Below are 19,974 nucleotides of genomic sequence, written 5' to 3'. Positions count from 1 at the left end.
AACTTGTGCAATTCAGTATTACGTGAGAGTCCCATTGTAATTTGTAGTAACTATTGATGTGGTCTACTGTTTGCCTCATAGTGGATGGAGATACTAACTTGGTATGAAGCAAGCTGATGACTGTATGTCTGTTGGTTCTGGATCTTACTGGTTGGGGATGGATCTGGAAACTGTTAGTTTGCTTTGTGGATGAGCGTTTCATCTTCTTCCTTGTTCTTCTTTCAGGATGAATGTGCAGAAAGAATACAAAGTTCTGTATGTAGGCATAATAGTACCTGAAAGTACTGTTATATATAAATAGTACCAGTACTAATATATATAAATAGTACCGGTACCTGAAAGGTTCTTACAGTGAGAGTGGGGCAGGTCTCTTCTCACTAGTGACATGTGACAGGACGAGGGGAAATGGCCTCAAGTTGCACCAGGGCAAGTTTAGGTTGGATATTAGAAAGAACTTCTTTACAGAAAGGGTGGTTAGGTACTGGAATGAGCTCCACAAGGAGGTGGTTGAATCGCTATCCCTGGATGTGTTTAAGAGCCGTTTGGATGTGGTACTCAGGGATATGATTTAGCAGAGGTTTGTTGTTGTGGTGTTGTTTTGTGGTTGTTTTTTAAGAGATAGGCTACTGGTTAGGCTGCGGTTGGACTTGATGATCTTCAAGGTCTTTTCCAACCTGAGTAATTCTATGATTCTATGATTCTATGATAATGAGAGTGTTGATGGGCAAGCATCAGGCATGCATTCTCCCTGCTGGAACTTAGAAATCAGGACTTTATAAAGTATCTGTGCAGAGATGAAGTTATGTCCTATTTTTCACCCAGTAAAGCTTGGAAGAAAGTATTAGCTGAGCATCTGCTTGGGCCACTTCTGTGCACCTTTGTTAAGGAGCTGATTTTGCCCGGAAAACAGAGTTCTTATCTATTTTTCTTTAAATCTCTGTGGGATAAAAATGGATGTCAAAATTACAATCAACATACCAGGTTCCCCACTTCCCTGGCTTCTCCCAAACTCCTGATTTGACAAAGTGTTCATTAAGACTCCTAGGTCTGAAGATTGGGAGTTGGAGCTCTCATCTTACATGAAACATCTCTTCTGTGCATTGAGCACAGCACTTAATGCAAGCGGAGGAAAAAGTAATCAAGGAACGCGCGTGGAGGCTTGGGGTTAAGTGGCAAGAATCGTGGAGTTTGGATGCTTATTTTCACAGTGAGCTGTCACCCTAATGGACATTGATACTAATGATGAGGAACCCCCATGGTTATATGGTTTGTTCCGAGCTTTCAAATGCTGGGCTTTGCCTGGCTTTCAGAAATGCCTCCTGTCAGCTCTATCTGTGTATGTATACGTATGAGACCATTTAAGTGAGCTGTTCCTGGTTAATTTCTAAAAAGAGATTTAGTTACCTTCTACCTGGAATTGAATTGAGCAGAGAACAGTGTTATTGCTGAGCGTAAAAAGGGCACAATCTCTGTTTAGATGTGAGAAAAGGCAAGAAATTCTGCGGAAGTCTGTATGAACTTTGTGATTACAAAGCAGGTTTCCTCCTAATTATTACATAGGTATTCAAAAGATAAAACATTCTTCTTTTACTGTGTTGGGTGCTGTAGCAAAATCAGAATAATCAGCCTTTGTTCCCGCAGATACAGGAGACCAGGTAAGTGTCCCGAGTTAAAATGTTCCTCTGAAAGATGGAGAGGGATGAATTTCCCTGTACTCTGTCTTTGGCTCTCCCTCTTTCCCAGTTCCCATTTTCCCAAGGGAGAGCTATGCTGAATCCCGGTGGTCCTCAGTAGTGCATTGCTACTCATGTGAAGTCATCTTACCGAGCTGTTGCTGTTCACTGCAGGGTAGCTGGACTTAGATGACCTGAAGGGATCTCTTCCAAGTCAAATGGTCCTATGATTCTAGAACAAACAGAAGTGATAAATTTACTTCTGTCCTTTATGTACTTAATCTCATTGGAACTGATAGATAACGCCACCTTGGTAGAGCACAGCCACTTCTCATTATCAACATGCTTCTCTTTTTCATTCCTTATTTTATTTTATTTTAAGCAATCCAGTGCAAGGAGGATATTGATTTTTTAACTAAGGGAGGGTAATTAATCACAGTACTTACGAGTGGATCATGTACTGCAGCTTGTATGCAGGGTAGGTAGTTGAGACCATTGACTCAGTCAATCAAGGCAGGCCATACAGATTAATGACACAAAGGTGACCATGCTGTTGTTGGGATCTATTAGGCAAATTTCTCTTTTAATCTTGAACAGTGTAAGCGGAAAGCCAAAGCAGTGGGCTCTGAAGAAGAGCACATTTGTTTTCCATAATGTTGTATTTGAAACTGAGACAACTGAGCCTACTGCGTGGAAATACCTCAGCAGTGTCTGCTGGTAGCCCTCCTGCCAGCTGTTTCTTAGAATCATAGAATAATTAAGATTGGAAAAGACCACTAAGACCATCCAGTCCTACCATCAACCCATCCCCACCTTGTCCACTAAGCCATGTCCCTCAGTGCCATGTCTATCTTTTCCTTGAATGCCTCCAGGAATGGTGACTCTGCCATCTCTTGCTTGGCAAAACCACAGTCCACTGAACAGCACATTTCTGAGGCTGCAGTGAGTAAATGGAATGATTTCTGTAAGATCTTGGTGTCATCCAGAAAAATAACTTCAATATGATAGCATCCACTTCTGCGCATGCACACCTTTCTTCCATAGCATCCCACATCCACTTCTTCTCCCTCTGATAGTTCCCACAGCTGAATTGGGCACATAGAAGAGACCAGAGCGAGCTTTGAAAATGAAAAGCAACTCCCAGGCTACCCATTGCTTTTTTTTATTGTTATAAAGGGAACAGTTAATTAAGGAGTAGAAAAACCCAAAGGGAAAACTGTGCCTGCATAGGACTAAAATAATGTTAGGAAGCAGAATCTTCTGTGAACAGCAAGGCATTTTTTTTTTCCATGCTATTTTTCTTACTTTGACTAAGAGAGTGCAAGTGGATCATTTCTGCTCTTGTGTGCAGAACTGCATAAACAAAGGCTAAAGTCTGCACGTTGACCTTTTCTTGGGTCATAAGAAGTACAGCACGGATGTTAGAAGTGGGACTCCTTAGTTTCCAGTAGCCTGAAAAACAGAGCATGCCACAGGTTTGGAAGGCAATTAGAAAGTTAATGCAGAATATTTTTATCACTTGAAGTAGCTCACGCAGTCTAAACAAAGAAGATTAATTTGAAACGTATACATTTTCAAAGTTCCATTTTTAAAAGTTAATGAGATAATTAAGAGCTGTAAGGGCTAGGAGATAATAGCTTAAACAATCATCCTTTAGCAGTGCACAAGAGTGACCCGTTCCATTGCAGTTATCACACTTTCATCCCTGAACCTGCTGTATATGCGTGTAAATGGGACCACGATGTGCTGCTGACTCCAGGAATGTACTTGGAACACATGTGTGTTGTTTGATACGCGGTTGCTTATAGCTTCCATTTTTCCATGAAAATCCCCTATGTAATATTTTCTTCGAAGACTTACATTTTTTGAGACGGGTGTCTAGAAGGAGGTGTGTGAGCTCTGAAGTTTTATGTCCCTTGAAATATAAGGCTGCATCATGAGAAAACGAGATCAACATCTTTTCATGTATGGTTTCTTTTTGGGCCCTGCAGTTTGATCATTTTGTGCTCTGATTCAAACCACAGAACTCTGCCGTCAGTAGAACAGTAGATTGTTTAAAGCTTTAAATCAAAAAGTGTTTTGAAGGCATCTCCAGCCACATTCGGCTTTTTCCAGGGAGCCCATGAAAGAACCAAAACCGAACAGTCATTTTCACAGGAAACATCTTGAAACCACTACAAAGCTTTGTGAATTTTACTTTATTTTGGGTATGCCTGATAGGGAGTCTTATGCTGGGCTTTGTAGGGTAGGCAGGAGGGGACGTTGCTTGCCATGAAGGTCTTGGAGTTGGGTCAAGAAGTGTAGGCACAACCTGAGCCTTTTGCTTGGAGGCACAGGGGGGTCATTGAGCAGGGACAGTACCTGCATCCCCATCCGTTTCCACCTCCAGTTTGGTTCTCAGGGCCGTATAGTTCAGAAAGCTGACTGAAAATGTTAGGAATCAGCTGTTCTCTGTCAAAATGCTGTTTTATCAAAACGGTAATATTTTGTAGGAACACGTCAGTTTTGACAAATTGTTTTGATGGGCGATGTCTAAACAAATTGTTTCAGTGTTCTGTGTTATTTGATTATAACGGCATCTCGTTTTGACTCTTATTGCTTAGACCTTTGTAACGTGCTTACAACTTATGTGTTTAGACCTCCATAAAAAATAAAAGTATTTATTTATTTGTTTGGGGATTATTTTCTTAGTTAAAGCAAAACATGAGAATAATTTGATGCTATTCCTTATCTTGTAGCACGTTACCGGTGGCAGAAGCCTGAGTCTCAGATGGACTGGTGGTAGGTTGTCTCTGTACCTCCATGTGCCTACTCAACATGTAGGTTTGGCATAAGTAGTTACCTTGTTCCTTAGTATGCAGAGTTGCTGATTCAGCTTTTAACATGTCTTTAGCCATTTATTCTAGCATCTTACCCAATGCTGTGGGTCCTCTGCCATTTACTGGCCACCACATTTGTGGGGAGTGGTCAAGGTGCAGGTGTACAACTGAATGCAATAAATTGTTTTGAAGTAGTGGCTTTCTGTATGCTCAGTGATCCCTGGTTAGCGGAAGCACAGTCTTGGCCCACAGTGCTTCTGCTTTTGCTTCTTACGTCTTCCCTTGGTGCTGAGAAAAGTAAATATGTCTATGGAATATGTATGGGTTATTGGAGAAGTAGCTTGTCTTGGTGTTGTAACCTGGTGAGGTATTTATTCGTTCAACAATGTGTTGGTTCAAGTTCTTGCTCCTGCCAGTCTTTCAGATTTCACTTTTTTTCCCCCCCATATTCTGCAGTGCTTTGCTCTTGGTGGTAAAAAAAAAATGAATGGAAGTAGAAAATGAAGATTTTGTATGATCCCGTGACTCTGGGAGAAGTGCCTTTATGAAAAAGAGCAACTATTAAAGACTAGATAAAATCCCAAGAGTTGGTAATGTGATAACAGTATCTCATACACATTGAATGAAGTGTCTATGGCTCAGTGCTTTCATGGGACTGTAAATGTTCTTTTAATCTCTTATTCCTCTAGAGAGGCAGATAAATCTGAACCCATTATACGCTGTGGCTAAAGCAGGGCACAGCCATTATGTGGCTGAATGAGCAGAGGGTGGAAGCAGCCGTCTTGGTTTTCAGGTGCGTGGGTAGCACAATTATGGGGAAGGTGGTGATGCAGGATTTACAGCGCTGTGCACTTTTTTGCCCTCTGTTTGCATGGCTTTTGAGGTCAGCATGCACAATACAAGGGGAAGGGACCGTTCTTAAGCTGCTAATAATGAAAACTAGGGAGAACCTAGTGCTTGGCATGTGGTCCTGAAGGTCCTGTGCGCATTAAGTCATGAGTGTGTTGCAGCAGCGTTGAGGTTGGCTTTTGGGTCTGCAGCCCACAGTCATTTGGTCAGGAAAATGAGATGCAAGAGTAAAAGTGAGAAAATGGCAGGGAGATGAAAGGTGAGGAGTGGAATGGACATTAGAAGTGAGGCTGGGGACAAGATGAATCAAGTAGGAAACGAAATGGGAAGAATTGTTGCTATTGGTTGGTCCTTTTTTTATAGAGTTGAGGCCTGAAGAAGGGAGCTTAGTTTTATAACCTGTGCCATCACTTCTGCAGGAATAAATAGAATCTTAATGGGGACGGGTCTTTTTTCTTTCTAATTTAAGAATCTTCTGTAATCTGTAATACTGACCGAACTAGAAGCTGCTCTCTTAAATGAGTATTTTTCATCGAGGGAGGTAGACTGCTTTGTATTTGTCTCCAGTATGCTACAGAGGCTGTAGCAGAGCAGGAATATACCTTTGGCCAAGCAGAGTGAAGATCTGGCTTCGATTTTGGGCCGCCTTGCTCTAAAGTATGTGGTTCTGTATCCTTTTTATTGCAGGAAGATGCTTTTCAAAGCCTTTGGCCTTGGAACCAGAGAGGTGTGAAAGCATCCACCAGCTCACCCATGCTGGCTTCAAGATGAGCTGGACCCAACCCAAAGGGAGCAGGCACATCTGTGTGCACAAACTGCTGTTCCAAAGAGGGTTTTGATATCACCTCCAAAACCTGGAAAGAAAAGTAGTTAGGAGGGCACTGACATTTTTGGAATGTCACTTGGTATCATGCTTGCCTGGCATTTGGGCTGTATTGTGTCTGATATCATGCAAACTCTCAAGCTTTTCCCATGATGAGAGCATTACTAATGCCTGTCTCCTCTCTGGGTTATTTCTTGTTTAATCTTTCAGTTCAGCCCGTGCTGTGGCATTTGCATCAGTGGAATCACTAAGTCAAGTCTTTTTCCTGCTGTCCTCTCTCTGCTTCTTTGGAATAATCTCCCCAGTGATACATTTGATGTCACTTGGCCCCCGGGATCTCAGACCATTGCACAACTTCATCTTCTTCGTTTCTCTTCTCAACCACCCCCACACAGGACCATGGGGCTGGCACTAAGATGGATCTGTTTCTTGTAGTATTACTGGGACTCTTGGTCAAGCTCTGTCCTCATAGAGCCCCAAAGACCCATGCTCTGTGGTCTAGTCAGTGTGACTATTGCTTATGCCCTGGTCAGAGAAGCCAGTACTGCTTAGAATATCATCTCCAACGTTACCCCAATGTGATTAAGGTATCTGAAATGCTTCCTTGTCATTGGGCCTTTTGGGTCTCCTGTTGTGATATGGACAGCAGTCCCGTTCCAAGGTGCCAGCATAACAGATGAGCTGCGCCTTGTGAGGGAGGGGTGGATGTGCAAAGAGTATTCATCTCTGCTTGGAAAGGATTTAATTCACTGATAAAATTCTTCCAGATTCATGGGCTCCTCTGATTGCAAAAATGTTTTAATCCATATCATCCGCATAGAAGCACCATAGACTTTTGTAACAGCTGTGAAGTTTTCTGGTCAGCTTTTGAGTCTGCACAGCTCTGTAAGAACCAGAGTGGAATGAATTAGCATGAGAACAACTGTGCAGTAATAAATTGCTGCAGTTTCAGCGACCGTGTTGTTCTTTGTGGCTTTGGGTGTTTGTACAACAGCTTGCCTCTCTGCATGAAATGAATTCATTGGTAGGTATTTAATGGTGAGGTGTCTTTTGCTTTATTTCATTTGTTTCTCCCTCCCCTCAGAAACTCTTCCAAAGGAGTCTTCTTGGAAGATGGATCTGCTGAAAGGGAGAGAAAATGTAGATGTCTGAGTCCACTGAAGCTCTCCTGACTAGGACTTATATAAAAAAGGAAAAATATTTGTGCTTTGGGCAGCCCGATCTGGTGATTGTTAACCCTGCCCATGGCAGGGGGCTGGAGCTCAATGACCCTTCCAACCTAAGTCATTCTATGATTCTACGATCCTTCGTCCCATCCACCATCCTGTCCCAACAACTGACCAGCTAGGTGAAGATAGGCTCTAAAAGCAGAGTTCTTCCAGCAAGTCTGAAGTAGGAGATGTCTTGTTGGGTATTTTTCCTATAGCTAATAAGCCAAAGTGTGAATTAGCAATTTAAAATCAGTGCTTCAGCTGACAGGCACTGGGATAGATACACCAGAGAAACACCGCTGTTTCCTGAGATGGATGCTCAGGGTGGGCACCCATGCATTACACTGCCAGCTATTTTCATTTACCCTGTAGATTTCCTTTTGTTTGAATATTCCTGTTTAACATTTTGCTTGGTCCCCAGAGGCTTTTGCAGATCTCACGATGATTCAGATTCACTTCATTACTACTAGAAATTAATACTTGCATTGTAGCGGTTTGCTGTGCGGTACCGAGAATCCTGATTGTGCTCTACAGGCACATAAAATAGGTGCAGAACCTTAAAACTTCCAGTGCGGTCTGTTCTCTCCCACAGTTTGTTTGTTCTGGGTATTTTTTGCGTTTATCTGCAAGGCAAAAGAAGATTAAAATGAAGCAAAGCAATGCACACTGGTTTTGTTTCGGGAGGGGAGTTCTGAAGCCACTTAGAAACTGGGGGTAGTATGTTTTTCAGCTGAGTCTGTTTTGTCTGGATACAGAGATCGTCTGGTCGCTTTTGGACTTCAGAAGACTGTAATTCAGATTGAACTGTTGACAGGGTCCCCATTTTATGTAGGCCTCCAAAAGCTGTGAGGTTCAAGTCTTAGGGAGGACAAAGTCTTACTCTGAGAGGTGTTGGCAGACAGCAAGATCTGTGAATCAGGCACTGCTGAGACATCTCGAATTGGGCAGCTGGAAATGGAGGCTTCTGAAATCTGTTGTCAACATTGAAAGTCGTGACTATTTTTCTTCCCTCCTGCCAGCTTTGAAACTTTGAACCAGAGTTGCAGGGGGTTTTTTGTGTGTTTTTTTCTCTTTTTTTTGGTGTGTTTTTTTTTTAATCACATTTGTCATTCTTCAGTAATGAAGCTCTGACACTTGTTTGGCTGACAACTTCGTGGGCAGGAGCCAAAATGAAGTTCAGTTTCGCACCCTTCTCTGATGCGTTTTGCTTAAGTCTGAATGAAGAACTCCGGTCCCGTTCATTGTGCCAGTTACTGTCTTCTCACCGATGCCAGCATTAAGCTTGTTTATTGTTGTAATGTAGGTGAACAGGAGCTGATGAGGTGTGTGCAGTGTGAGTGTTGAGAGTGAAAACATCATGTAAAAACCATTTGTTCTCAGGCTGTTCCTTCATCTTAAATAATATAAAGGTGAAAAATCTCCTGGAAATCAGACAAAATTGGTGCTGCAAAAGATGTAGAACAGTTCCAGACTAACTTAAATGTTATTTTATAGATGCTTGTGACAAGTGCTTTAAAGTTTGCTGACTTCAAATACATCTAAATGCACTCTCAAGGTCATTTAGGTGTATAAATATGTGGTTTGAGTCACATTGGGAGAACTGGATTTTGGGAAAGGAGCACAATTCAGGAAGTAAGATCTACCATTTGCCATAGTCAACTGCGTGGACTGCGTAAGGTATTTAGGCTATGATTTGAATCAAGTGTGCCAAGCACCCAAACAAGAAGCATGCTCAAGCATGAGTGTTTTTCCTCTTTTTGTGGCAATACCATACAAGTGGAGGTGAGGTCTGTAGGAGCCTTGCAAGGATCAGTGTGAGTATTGCCAGCCTTGATTTGTGCTGGACTTTTTTTGTATTGAAACTCATTTCAAGGTCTCTGGAATGTGTTTGTGGGAAGAAATAGCTGCTTTTGGGGGGATATTTTCTGCTAGACAGCTTGGGATTGTGTTTTACTTCTGTATGTGTGGGTGCGCACATACGAAATGCTTCATCAGCTCCATAACAAATCTCTGCTCAGCTGTGTGCTCCACTGTAACATGGAGGTAGTTAGAGCTATATTTTGTTGTGGGGTGAGTATCACCTGTAAGCCCTTTACAGCGCATACTCATATGGCCCTACTCGTAGAACTGTAGGAATTGTACCCATTTCTCCATCCATCCATTTGAGCCTGGCCATCTAACTCTTCCTGGACTTCAGGTTCATGCCCGGGCTGTGATCTAAAGGAACAATTTTTGCAGGAGTATTGGGGTTTCCCGAGGAGTTGAGTTATTTGGAACACTTCTATATGTATTCGTGCTTCAGGTCCCTGGCCTCAGTCTGTGTATTGCTGCAGCATTGACATCTTTGGGAAGAGCTGAGAAGCCACCACATTTCTGAGCTGTTCAGGAATCTCGTCCTGATTTGTGTGCAGAGTGCTTTGATTTGGTTTGCTCTTGGTTGCCTAACACATAGTTTCTCTAAAGTGTTAAGCAAGGGCTCATTTTCTTCTGAACAAAACACGAGGGCTGCTGTAATGTGATTATTTAGGAGCTGTGCAGGTTGATTTACAGCCCTTCCTGGTCTCCTCTATGAGATAGTAGTCTTTAAAGCAGTTGTTTGTTCAGAACTAATGTCATAAGTTTCAGATGGCTGTGATTTTTCCTTTCTGCAGGAGTAGGTATGACTAACATATCTATGTCACTGTTGGTTATATAAACATGTAAATAAGTCCTTTTGGGGGAGGGAGGGATCAGAATATTTCCAGTGTAATTTAATTCCCATTTACAGACAGGTGGAATTAAAGTCTGACTTCTGGGTTTGCAGATGTACAGTGTGTTCAAAGAGACGTCTGAATCTCTGAAGCTGAGGTTTGCTGAATTGCTTTTGAGCGCTCAATCTTCCACTGATTTCAACAGTAATTGACCCGAAATTTGAATCCCAGAGGCAGCATTTATATGTTTTAGTTACATCTTACGTAACTTTGTCGACACAGATCCTGAAGTAGCACACTTAGAGCATTTAGCTCAAAAATGACTGAACATAGTTTTCAAATGAGATAGAAGTCCGTGGTCAATAATTTAAGGCTTCTTAGAAGTGTGTGGACTCGATGACAGATTCTGCTTTCAGAAAGAGCCTATAGCTGGCCTGTCAAGGAACTCAGAACTTTGAACAGGTTGTTTTTTCTCTCAGGTCATCATTAAATTAAGAAGAGACATTATAAAGCGTTTCTGAGCCTACATGGGAAGCAGGAAATTAGTACAGTATCATAGTAGTTACACAAGCTGTGGCCAGTTTAGACTGGGAGACTTGGAGATGCTAAGACACACCATGGTTAATCCCTGTCACTGCAGCAGAGCACAACCTTCCCATATTTTAGAGGTGTAACCACATGGCTGTGTCTGGGTTGCTCGAGCAGCTTGGACAGTGAACCATCTTTTTACCTGATTAGGATTGCAACTGTACCTGAAACTTAAAAGTTGATAAGTCTCTGAAATGCTAAGTCTTTCCAAAATGTACACAAAAAGTCCATTGCAATCTGCTGCTCTGAGCGTTTCTTTTCTTCCCTCATCCTCTGCAGCAATCAAAGAGAAATATGTGGACTGGACAGAGTTTCTTATCCATGATTTGACTGGCGCCCGGACTGCACCTGCAAATTTACTGGAAGGCGTATGTATTAGATTGCAGTTTCTATCTGATACTGTCTCGTGGTGTGCATGCTGCAGCACTGCTTGTGCTCCCCATGTGTAGGGCTGTGTGCTTGCAATATCTGTGTGTCCACAGCTGTACAAAAGTTAGGAGCGACATTGCATTGATTCTGCTGGCTCTGCTTCTGACTGAGTTGTGGGGTATTTTATTTGCTTTTAGGCTGGAAGGTGCTTAGAAATTTGGGTATTCATGCACCAGGAGGTGAAGGAGAATGTCCACAGATTGGAGATGGGTGTTGGTAGGTTTATGGGGAGCACTGTCAGATTATTGTGTGTATAGAATTATAGAATCACCAAAGTTGTAATAGACTTCCAGGGTCATCCAGTTCAACCATCCATGCAGAGATAGCTCCCTGAAGGACAGCAGTCAGCTTTAGCAGGGAAGTTGGAGCTATTATGGCAGATGCAACCATATAGCAAAGAACCTGGCTTGCATGGCACATTTGCAAGGAGACTTGCACCTGTGACATGCATGAGATCTTAGAAAGTATTTCAAAGCTTCAGCTTCAGGTGGGGACAGCGTGGCTTATCCTCCTTTCCATTGGGAAGATACCCATCTCTGGTGTATGCCAGTGCTATTAGGAACCTCTCTGTTCCCATTCAGGGTCAGGTTGGAGGGGGCTTTGAGTAGATGATCCTGCTCATTGCGGGGGAGTTGGACTAGATGGCCCTTAAGAGTCCCCTCCAACTCAATTCTGTGATTCTAGATGCAGCAAAAATAGCAGGTCCCAGGCAGAAATGCAGAGAGAGCTCACTGCCTTGGCTTGAAACAGTTTGTCACCCTCTTCTGGTGTTGTATCTGATACATGTGCTTAATGCTGTCTGTGTTGTGCAGTGTATGTTACCCCCCTGTCGACAGATTTGCTGTTCATGAGTGCTGCAGATTGTTCTTATACTGTTAAATCAATATGCAGTGATATATGTATTTTTTTTAACATGCTAGCTATGCATATAAAGAGCTCTTGAATTGTGGTAAATGTTAATATTTCAAGCAAGCCAATTATTAATCTTAGCCATTGAGTTGTCAGGAGTAAGTGACAGCCCTTTGGCTTAGAATTCAGCACACAAATCAGGGGAAGCGATATTCGCATTTTTGTGGCCAGGGTTTTGTAGTAATAAGGTAAATCATTACACCACCGTTTGATGTTAAAGAATGTTTTGCTGGAATGAAGCAGTGTATGAGACGAAAACAGAAAAGAATGTACATAGATTTCTATTACATTATTACATTTTGAGAGCGCATTGCCATGAAATAATATTTGAAGAGGTTGGGCAGGTGCCTGTAGCTCATACAGTAGAGGAGTTGCTTACAATGACAGATGCATTATTTTGAGTAATATCTGTTAGTCATAGGCCTGGTTAAAAGTGTACATATGATAAGGTTTTAGTCAATTTAAATCTTTTTCCTTACCAAATTCTCATTTTGATGCCTGTATTTTTGGCTTAAAGGAGGTGCAGTCAAATTTGGGTACGCTTCAAAAGTTGAAGTTCTTAAAAGTCAATATGAGAGAGCTTTCTTACAAAAGGAAAATGAAGCTTCCTCCATTGCGTAGAAGGAACTGACCTGGGCTGACACTGATTTGCAGAATTAATATTACAAAAAAAGAATATATATCAAAATGTGAATCATAGAATCATAGAATTACTCAGGTTGAAAAGGACCTCAAAGATCAAGTCCAACCGCAGCCTAATATTGTTGAATTAAGAAGAAACGGAACAATCACGCACATGAGGAGAAAGACTGTGCTGTTTTCATATATTTTGCCTGTGCTTCACATTTCCTTTGAGAAATAGTGCTTTCAACCTTTGGAGTGATTGTTAGTGCTGTTCCTAAAACCCTAGAAGTGAGAAATTGAGTAAGAATTGGAACTTGCTTTTAAAAAGAGAAATAAAAAGGTCTAACCATTGCATGAGCAAGGAAAAGCCTGACAACACAGAGTTGCTCGCAGTCACAAAAGAAAATAACTGAGCCCCAAAGGTATTGTTCTGAAAAATACCACATATTCGTTTTAATGCCTGCAGTTGGCAGCTTTGAAGGTGTGAAGTTAAACCAGTGAGAATGGTTGCAAAACCACCATAGACATTTCCATCCGTGACGGTGGGAATAATTTGCTCAGCGTTCTGGTAACAGCGAGGCAAGTTGTTTTGGTGGGAAAGATCAGTGCCCAGATTCAGGCATTTTCAGTGTCATGCCCAAAGTAGTTGCCTTTTAGGTAAACGACAGGGTCTGATTCTGTGGTGGGTTCTTATCAGCTGCAATCAATGAGAATTTGGTTTGAAATCTTCCAGTATAACTGAGCTCTGCATTGTTCAGGAGCATCCTAAGCGGATGTGCCTTTATGGGCTGTTCCACCTCTGACTATTCTTTTTTTTGTGTTGTTGTTGTTTATGATGTCGGTTGAGAAATTAGCACAACTGTTGTTTTCTGTTTTACTTCTGAATTTGCACTTGGAAGACATTGGGTAAAATAGAAGAACAGACTGTTTGCTGATCGCTTGGATGATGGTGTGAAAAACAAAAATAATCTTCTGCTGTCATCTGTTTCCTTGAGAAGTCTTCAAATAAAGTTTAAAATAAGGAGTTTTGCTTCTATTCAAACAGCCTCTGCGAGGAAAAAACCCTGTAGACCTCATTACAGTTGATTCCTTAATAGAGCTGCAGGATTCCCAGAATCCCTTTCAGTACTGGATAGTTAGTGTGGTTGAAAATGTTGGAGGAAGATTACGCCTTCGCTATGTGGGATTGGAGGAGACTGAATCCTATGACCAGTGGTTGTTTTACTTGGATTGCAGACTTCGACCAGTCGGTTGGTGTCAAGAGAATAAATACAGAATGGACCCACCTGCAGGTAAAAAACAAACCCTTCTACAAATGCTGTTTTCTTTGATGATGTTGTTATGATTGTGGAGTGTTTTCTTGTGCAACCCGTTTCTTTTCCAGCATTCACATTGCTTGGTCAGCAGGTTTTAACTGAAACACAGGTCGATTGCAAGAGCCTTCTGATTTGGGTTCAAAGTAGTGGGTCAGTGTAAACAGCATTAAATGTATTTAATAAACTGAGTTTGGTGTTGCTCTCTCCTGGAAGGAAATGTTGTGCAGTAAGAGTAGCTTTGTGCACCAAGAGGAAGAGCCGATGGAGGTGGTCCAAGGATGTACCTACTTGCCCAGCCCATTGCTGTAGTGTTTTTGTGTCCTGGTCTTCCTGCTCTTTCTCTTTGCATCCTAGTGTAGGACTCATTAGAATTCCATTTGCTGTTCTCCAAATCAAGATTTAGGTGACATTGTTAAATAAATATTCCTTTAAGTAAGTGGTTGATGGGTCTTGATAATTTAAAAGATGATTTATTTTATCCTGAGTTATCTCCAAAGGAGCAAAATTTTTGCAAGTGTATTAGACCAGATGAAATAGCAGGGGATTGCAGCTTGGAGAAGAATGCCTCTGAAGTTTAGTTTAGTCTTCAAGCTTGGAGGAAGTGAGATACATAATCCAGTTAAGCCATCTGAGGTCAGAAAATGGAACTCTCAAACCCAAGGGCAAGAGAAGTTCAAGGGGCAGTCAAGTTCAAGCAGGCTAGGCTGAGGTTGGCCAGTGGTGGAGTTTGAGGGTCACATGGAATCAGCAAAGGGAATGGGATCAAGCTAGTGATGCAAGAAGTGAAAGGCTGCAGGTATAGGAATAAAATAAGGGTCACTAAGGATTGGTAAGCAGCATAATGCTCTGGGGTCACAGCACAGGAGGGGCTCAGGACTCTTTGCAGCCTCCTGGAGAAATGATTGCAGAGACATTGACTGGGCATGGAGATGTGATTCCATCCAGGTAGTACCTTGTTACACTGGAGGAAGACTGGAATGGTGTTTTTTCTCCACCACACTAATATTATTAATCAGAACTTTGTGAAAACTTCTAAAAACTGGGTTTCTCTTTATTCAGGGCATGTGACTTTGAAGTGGTCTGTCTTGAGTTGTCTGAGTTGGTCAAGTTGGTTGATGGGATCTCCTGAAATTGTTATCTGGTTAAACGTAACAGTCTAAACTGCGACGCATTTGATCTGCTTTGGGGATAGAAGGCGGCAACCCCTGTATTTTTCTTAAAGCTGTGGTTTATGCTTGGGGGCCACAAAGCTGTTTGCCAATTCTTGTGAAGTAAAGCCCACGTTTGCTAGCTGTCTGCACCTCTAAGCTGAGTTCACAAGAACCACCATTTCCCTTGAGGTATGTGCTTTCTGGGCTAATGCATACATTCTGGCACAGCAGGCTTACACCACTTTTTCCTGTGTAGATGGGCAAATTGTCCAGGTCTATTCTTCATTATTCTTGTGCCATAGATGAAGTTTTTCCATGGGTATTAACGATGGAAGAAAGGTAGCTTTCCTTTGGATTAATGTTCCTAAGGTGACTCTTATCCCTTGCACTTTATTCAGAGTAGTTACCATGTGCTGTTTACAAACCTGCATGGGTCTTGGGTCTAACTTGGGGTCTTGAAAGCTTTTTGGAAGTGTGTGTTTTTCTTCTAAGAGAGGTGGGAATCGATGTTCTCCATCACTTCTAAATTAGGTGTGAATGCTGAAGAGCATGAATATCACTCACTTGGTTATTTCACAGAGCCTCTGTGTTACAGAGAAACACCTTTTCATTGACCATCTCTGAAACCTCTTGGCCTGTATAGGTTTGGTTAATCAATACAGGAGTGGCCTAAACTGCATTTCTACTTCTTTGTCTGTTCCATCCTCCTTTTCCTTTTATCCATTTGGGTTTCCTTCTATACTGATTTCTCTCTTTAATTTTTTTCTTCCCAGTTGTCTTATCTTTAAAACTGTTATTGGACTCGATTTGATGAAATTATGTATTTTTCTCCTCCCCTCTCCTAGATGCAACTTCTTTTTGCATTTCTTCTATGTATTCATTTAGAATCTGTTTCCCTTCCTTGGCACTTCTTTAGGCATTCCCCTTTTAGTGAGCTGTGTTATTATTGAGTTCAGTCACATACATCTTCTTGTTGACATTGACCTAAAAAAAAACTTACACATCCTAGGACGTTGTCTTGCTGGAGTTTGTTGAGAAAAGACCCTTTGGGTTTGAGTCTTTATGTTTTCTTTTTGAGTCCTTTCCTCCTGAAGTCTTTCCCCAGGGATCTTCCTTTAACCCATCCTTGCCCTTCTGGGCTCTTCATACCAGGGAGTAACCAGTCAGAAAATGGGAATCTAATGCATCTTGAGAGGCAGGAATGCTGGTTGTTCAACTTCTGACATCATCAATAATATCGGCCATTTGATGCCCACCTAACATTGGTATATTCATAAAGTACAGTGCATGAGTAATGCTTGCTATGAGACTGTTGTGGTATAGCAAGCAGACAGGAAGCAGTAGTGAGTTGTCGGAATGAAGTGCTGGGCAGTGGAGAGCTTTGAAGAAATTTAGAAATGAAGATAATAAATGGTAGGTGTGATTTCCTAAGGATGCCAGACCAGAAGATTGTGGCAGGGATGTATCCCTACCTGCTTCCCTCCTTTCTGCTGACTTCTGTGGTAAATGAGATTTGGTTTGGAAAGACCTTTGGTGGCACCAAGTATATACCATCTTAGGAAAGGGTGACAATTTGTGGGTAATATATTGGGTTTTTTTTACGTGTTAGATTAGATTCATTTGACATTGTATAGGCATTGAAATGATGCTTCAGCATGATCAACTTTCAGCTTTTTCTTTATGATCAGTAGAGAGAAAGGGATGTCCAGGTCATTCTGTCGTAGACCAGATGAAATGACATCTTCAGAAGGCTGTTCTTTTTCACTCAGAGAGGTGAGAGGAATGAACACAGAGCTGGTTGTCTAACATTTGAAGCCTGTTGGGAGGACTGCTTGACTGATAAAAGGAGCAGCCTTAGACTCTTTATAAAAGCTACTATGAATATCCTATGAAGGGATGCTGAGAACTTCCAAGCCAGATTGTGTGCCTAATTGGTATCAAATGTGGATGTTCAGTTACACATCTTCTCTGCAGGTTATTACAGTGCTTTACCAACCCCTGACTTGGAAGCTGTGTATGCACCATTAGCTTTATCTCCCAGTGTGTCTGGGTTGTGGTTTTGCTAGGCTGATCCGCCTCTGGCACCTGGCAAGCTGCATTGCACAGCAGTCTGAGGTCAGTCCTTCAAGATGCAGAATGTTCTCCTCTAAGGGAGATCCCATTGTTCTGAATATCTACAGCATCTTGGGTGGAAAGGTCTCTTTTCTGAAGCCAACTGCATCCTAGCACCAACTTAATGTATAAGAATGCACAGAGAGAATTATTAGGAAATGGCATCCCTGCTGTGTTCCCTACTGGGAACTTTTCAACAGCTTTATATGTCCTATTGGCTCTTTAGCTGTGATAGAGAGATCGTAGCACATTTTGCTTTTTCACTTGGATCTGAATTTAAGATAAGCCTCCTTGCTACCCCGGGTTGGCAGAAGCAGCTTGACACGGAGCCACTGATAGTCTTTGCCTCAGCCGTTTATGGGGGAAGAGGTAGTCTCGTTTTATGTTACTTTCTATTAAAAGACAAATTGGCAATGATTTTAATTGCTCACTCCTTGTTAACCTAAACACAGATTGACATAGTACACTTTGTTCAATTACCTGCAGCACTATCACTTAAACAAAATAGTTTATGCTCTTTTAACCATGCGATTTAGTGTCCATAAACTTGCCAGCATAAGCTAACTGCCACTGTCTAATGAAATGTGCGTTTAATACTGTTTGCTGGTTATTGAAACAGTTGAGGTTGTATTAATCTTTCAAAGCTTGTTGACGCCAAGGAAGTTGCTTCTTGTTTTCACTGCTGTTGCACAGTCGCTCCCAAAGGCCATGTTAAAATCATAGAATCACAAAATCAGTAAGGTTGGCAAAGACCACTAAGGTCATCCAGTCCAACCACTGACCCACCATGCCAACTAACCATGTCCCCCAGTGCCACATCTGCCCTTTTCTTGAATACCGCTAGGGATGGTGACTCCACCACCTCCCTGGGCAGCCTGTTCCTGTGCCTCGCAACTCCTTCTGATAAGAAATGTTTAAAATAATCTAACCTTGAACTTCCCCTGGCACAACTTGAGGCCATTCCCTCTTGTACTACTACTGTTATCTGGGAGCAGAGGCTGACCCCCGCCTCACCACATCCTCCTTTCAGGCAGTTGTAGAGAGCGATAAGGTCTCCCCCTGAGCCTCCTCTTCTCCAGACTTGAACTGTTGCTCTCTGTAAGCCTTGTGCTCCAGACCTTTCACAGCATTGTTGCCCTTCTTTCTCTCCCATATTCCTCTGCTATTATGATGGAAAGTGAGGTTCTGTTTTCAGCCTGTTCTGTTTGGAAGGCATCCATGTGGGCTTTCAGAAGCTCAGAATTTATATTGGTAGAAACAGCAGGTTGGGGTGAAATGATTATTTAAATGAAATGATTATTTCACCCCAACTATTTCTTTTTTCTTTTCGGCATCATTTCAGCCCCAAAGGGAGAGAAACAAAGTGAGTCATTTCCCTTCCCGTATTGCAGCCGTTCAGGACTCCTACAAGTAGGTGAGGTATTGGAACAGGCTGCCCAGGGGCTGGTAGACTCAGCATCCCTGGAGGTTTTCAAGACAAGGGAAAATGTGGCACTGAGTGGCATGGATGTAGAGTGGTCACGGATATGGGTTGATGGTTGGATTAGATGATCTTAGTGCTCTTTCCAACCTCAACAATTCTGTGATTCCCAAGTAAGGGGAAAACTGGTGCAATAGGCACTATATGATAGTGAACAGCTTGATGAAGAGCTCATTTCTTAACACTTGTGACCACCACACGTGCTGTAAACAAAGACTTGAAATGTATGTTCCAATTAATAGCCAGACAGTTGAGGAATTCACAGTACAGCCCTGAAAGGTTAACCTTTCCCTGAAAGCGTGTTTAAATTCGTATGCATACCCCTGATGTCTGTTTGAAGTAGCAAAGTTTGATATAGTGGAAGTATAAATACATCCTCTTCCAGTGAGTGATTCTGCAAATCCTGTTTTGATAAGGTCTTAAATCTATTGAAATCAGAGCATAAAATTCTCTTGTACTGTCAGTGCTAGGTGACAGTGCCTGCCAATGCCTTTTTTGTTTTTTTATATATGTTTCTTTTATTTCCTCCTTCAGAATTGTAAGATACCACAGTAAATCTTCGGTAGCTTGCAAATATCTATGGCTCCTAGATGTACAGAATTTACATGCAAATTACAGCAACTTGAACTGTGGGGGAAGTGAGTGAAGGCCCACTGACAAAAGCAAGGCTTTGCACTGTTCAGTCTTTATCAAGGTTCAGGTTTATTAAGTAAATGTTCATTTCCATTGAAGTAATCGTTACAATCTCTCTACCTCTCTTGTCTCCTAGAGACCTTGATATGAATGCTTTGCAATGACTTGTTATGTATGGGATACCAATGTGTTTTCTAGGACAGAAGTAAATCCAAGATAATGTTCTTCATTATAGTATTGTTTCCTGTGTTTTGGGCTTTTTTTTTCCCCCTTGGTGATTCATAGGCTTTTCACTGCTCTGAACCGTAAAGGGCTTGCTAATATAATGATTTCATAATATAAAACCCATTTAAAGAAACTCATTGAAAGCAATGTAAATCTGCACAGAGACATTGCCTGAAAGTGTAATGATTGGAATTCCTAAATGTAAGTCTGTGAATTGATGTGATGCTCGGTCATGTACCAAAGATAGGTTTGTGTAGATATCCAGCTGAAATGTTCCTTCCCACACCTACCCTCCTGCAAGAAACTCCTGCAATAGCAAATTTTCATTGAACAGAAGCACTGTTAAGGGTATTTCTGTTTTTGTTCAAATATAAATATTGGCTCAAAACCCGAGGCTCCTCAAACTGGAAAATAGTTGGTATTTTTGTTATTTTCAAATAAT

The 19,974-nt window shown here is 41.8% G+C and overlaps 1 protein-coding gene across 2 annotated transcripts in view; it reads left to right on the top strand.

The window, feature by feature from the left end:
• The window catches only part of SFMBT2 (Scm like with four mbt domains 2), a 107,866-nt gene that overhangs the window by 32,533 nt on the left and 55,359 nt on the right, over positions 1-19,974 (top strand). Inside the window, exons 5-6 of one of the 2 annotated variants that reach the window (XM_072334370.1) lie at positions 10,933-11,021; positions 13,661-13,907. In XM_072334370.1, the coding sequence (XP_072190471.1) occupies positions 10,933-11,021; positions 13,661-13,907 (336 nt within the window). Of the gene's footprint in view, positions 1-10,932; positions 11,022-13,660; positions 13,908-19,974 lie in introns of those variants that run through there. The other variant, XM_072334379.1, reaches the window with a different exon arrangement.

Source organism: Excalfactoria chinensis, chromosome 1 (genome assembly GCF_039878825.1).
Source record: "Excalfactoria chinensis isolate bCotChi1 chromosome 1, bCotChi1.hap2, whole genome shotgun sequence".
Lineage (NCBI taxonomy): Eukaryota > Metazoa > Chordata > Aves > Galliformes > Phasianidae > Excalfactoria > Excalfactoria chinensis.
This window is presented reverse-complemented; position numbering and strand designations above follow the sequence as displayed.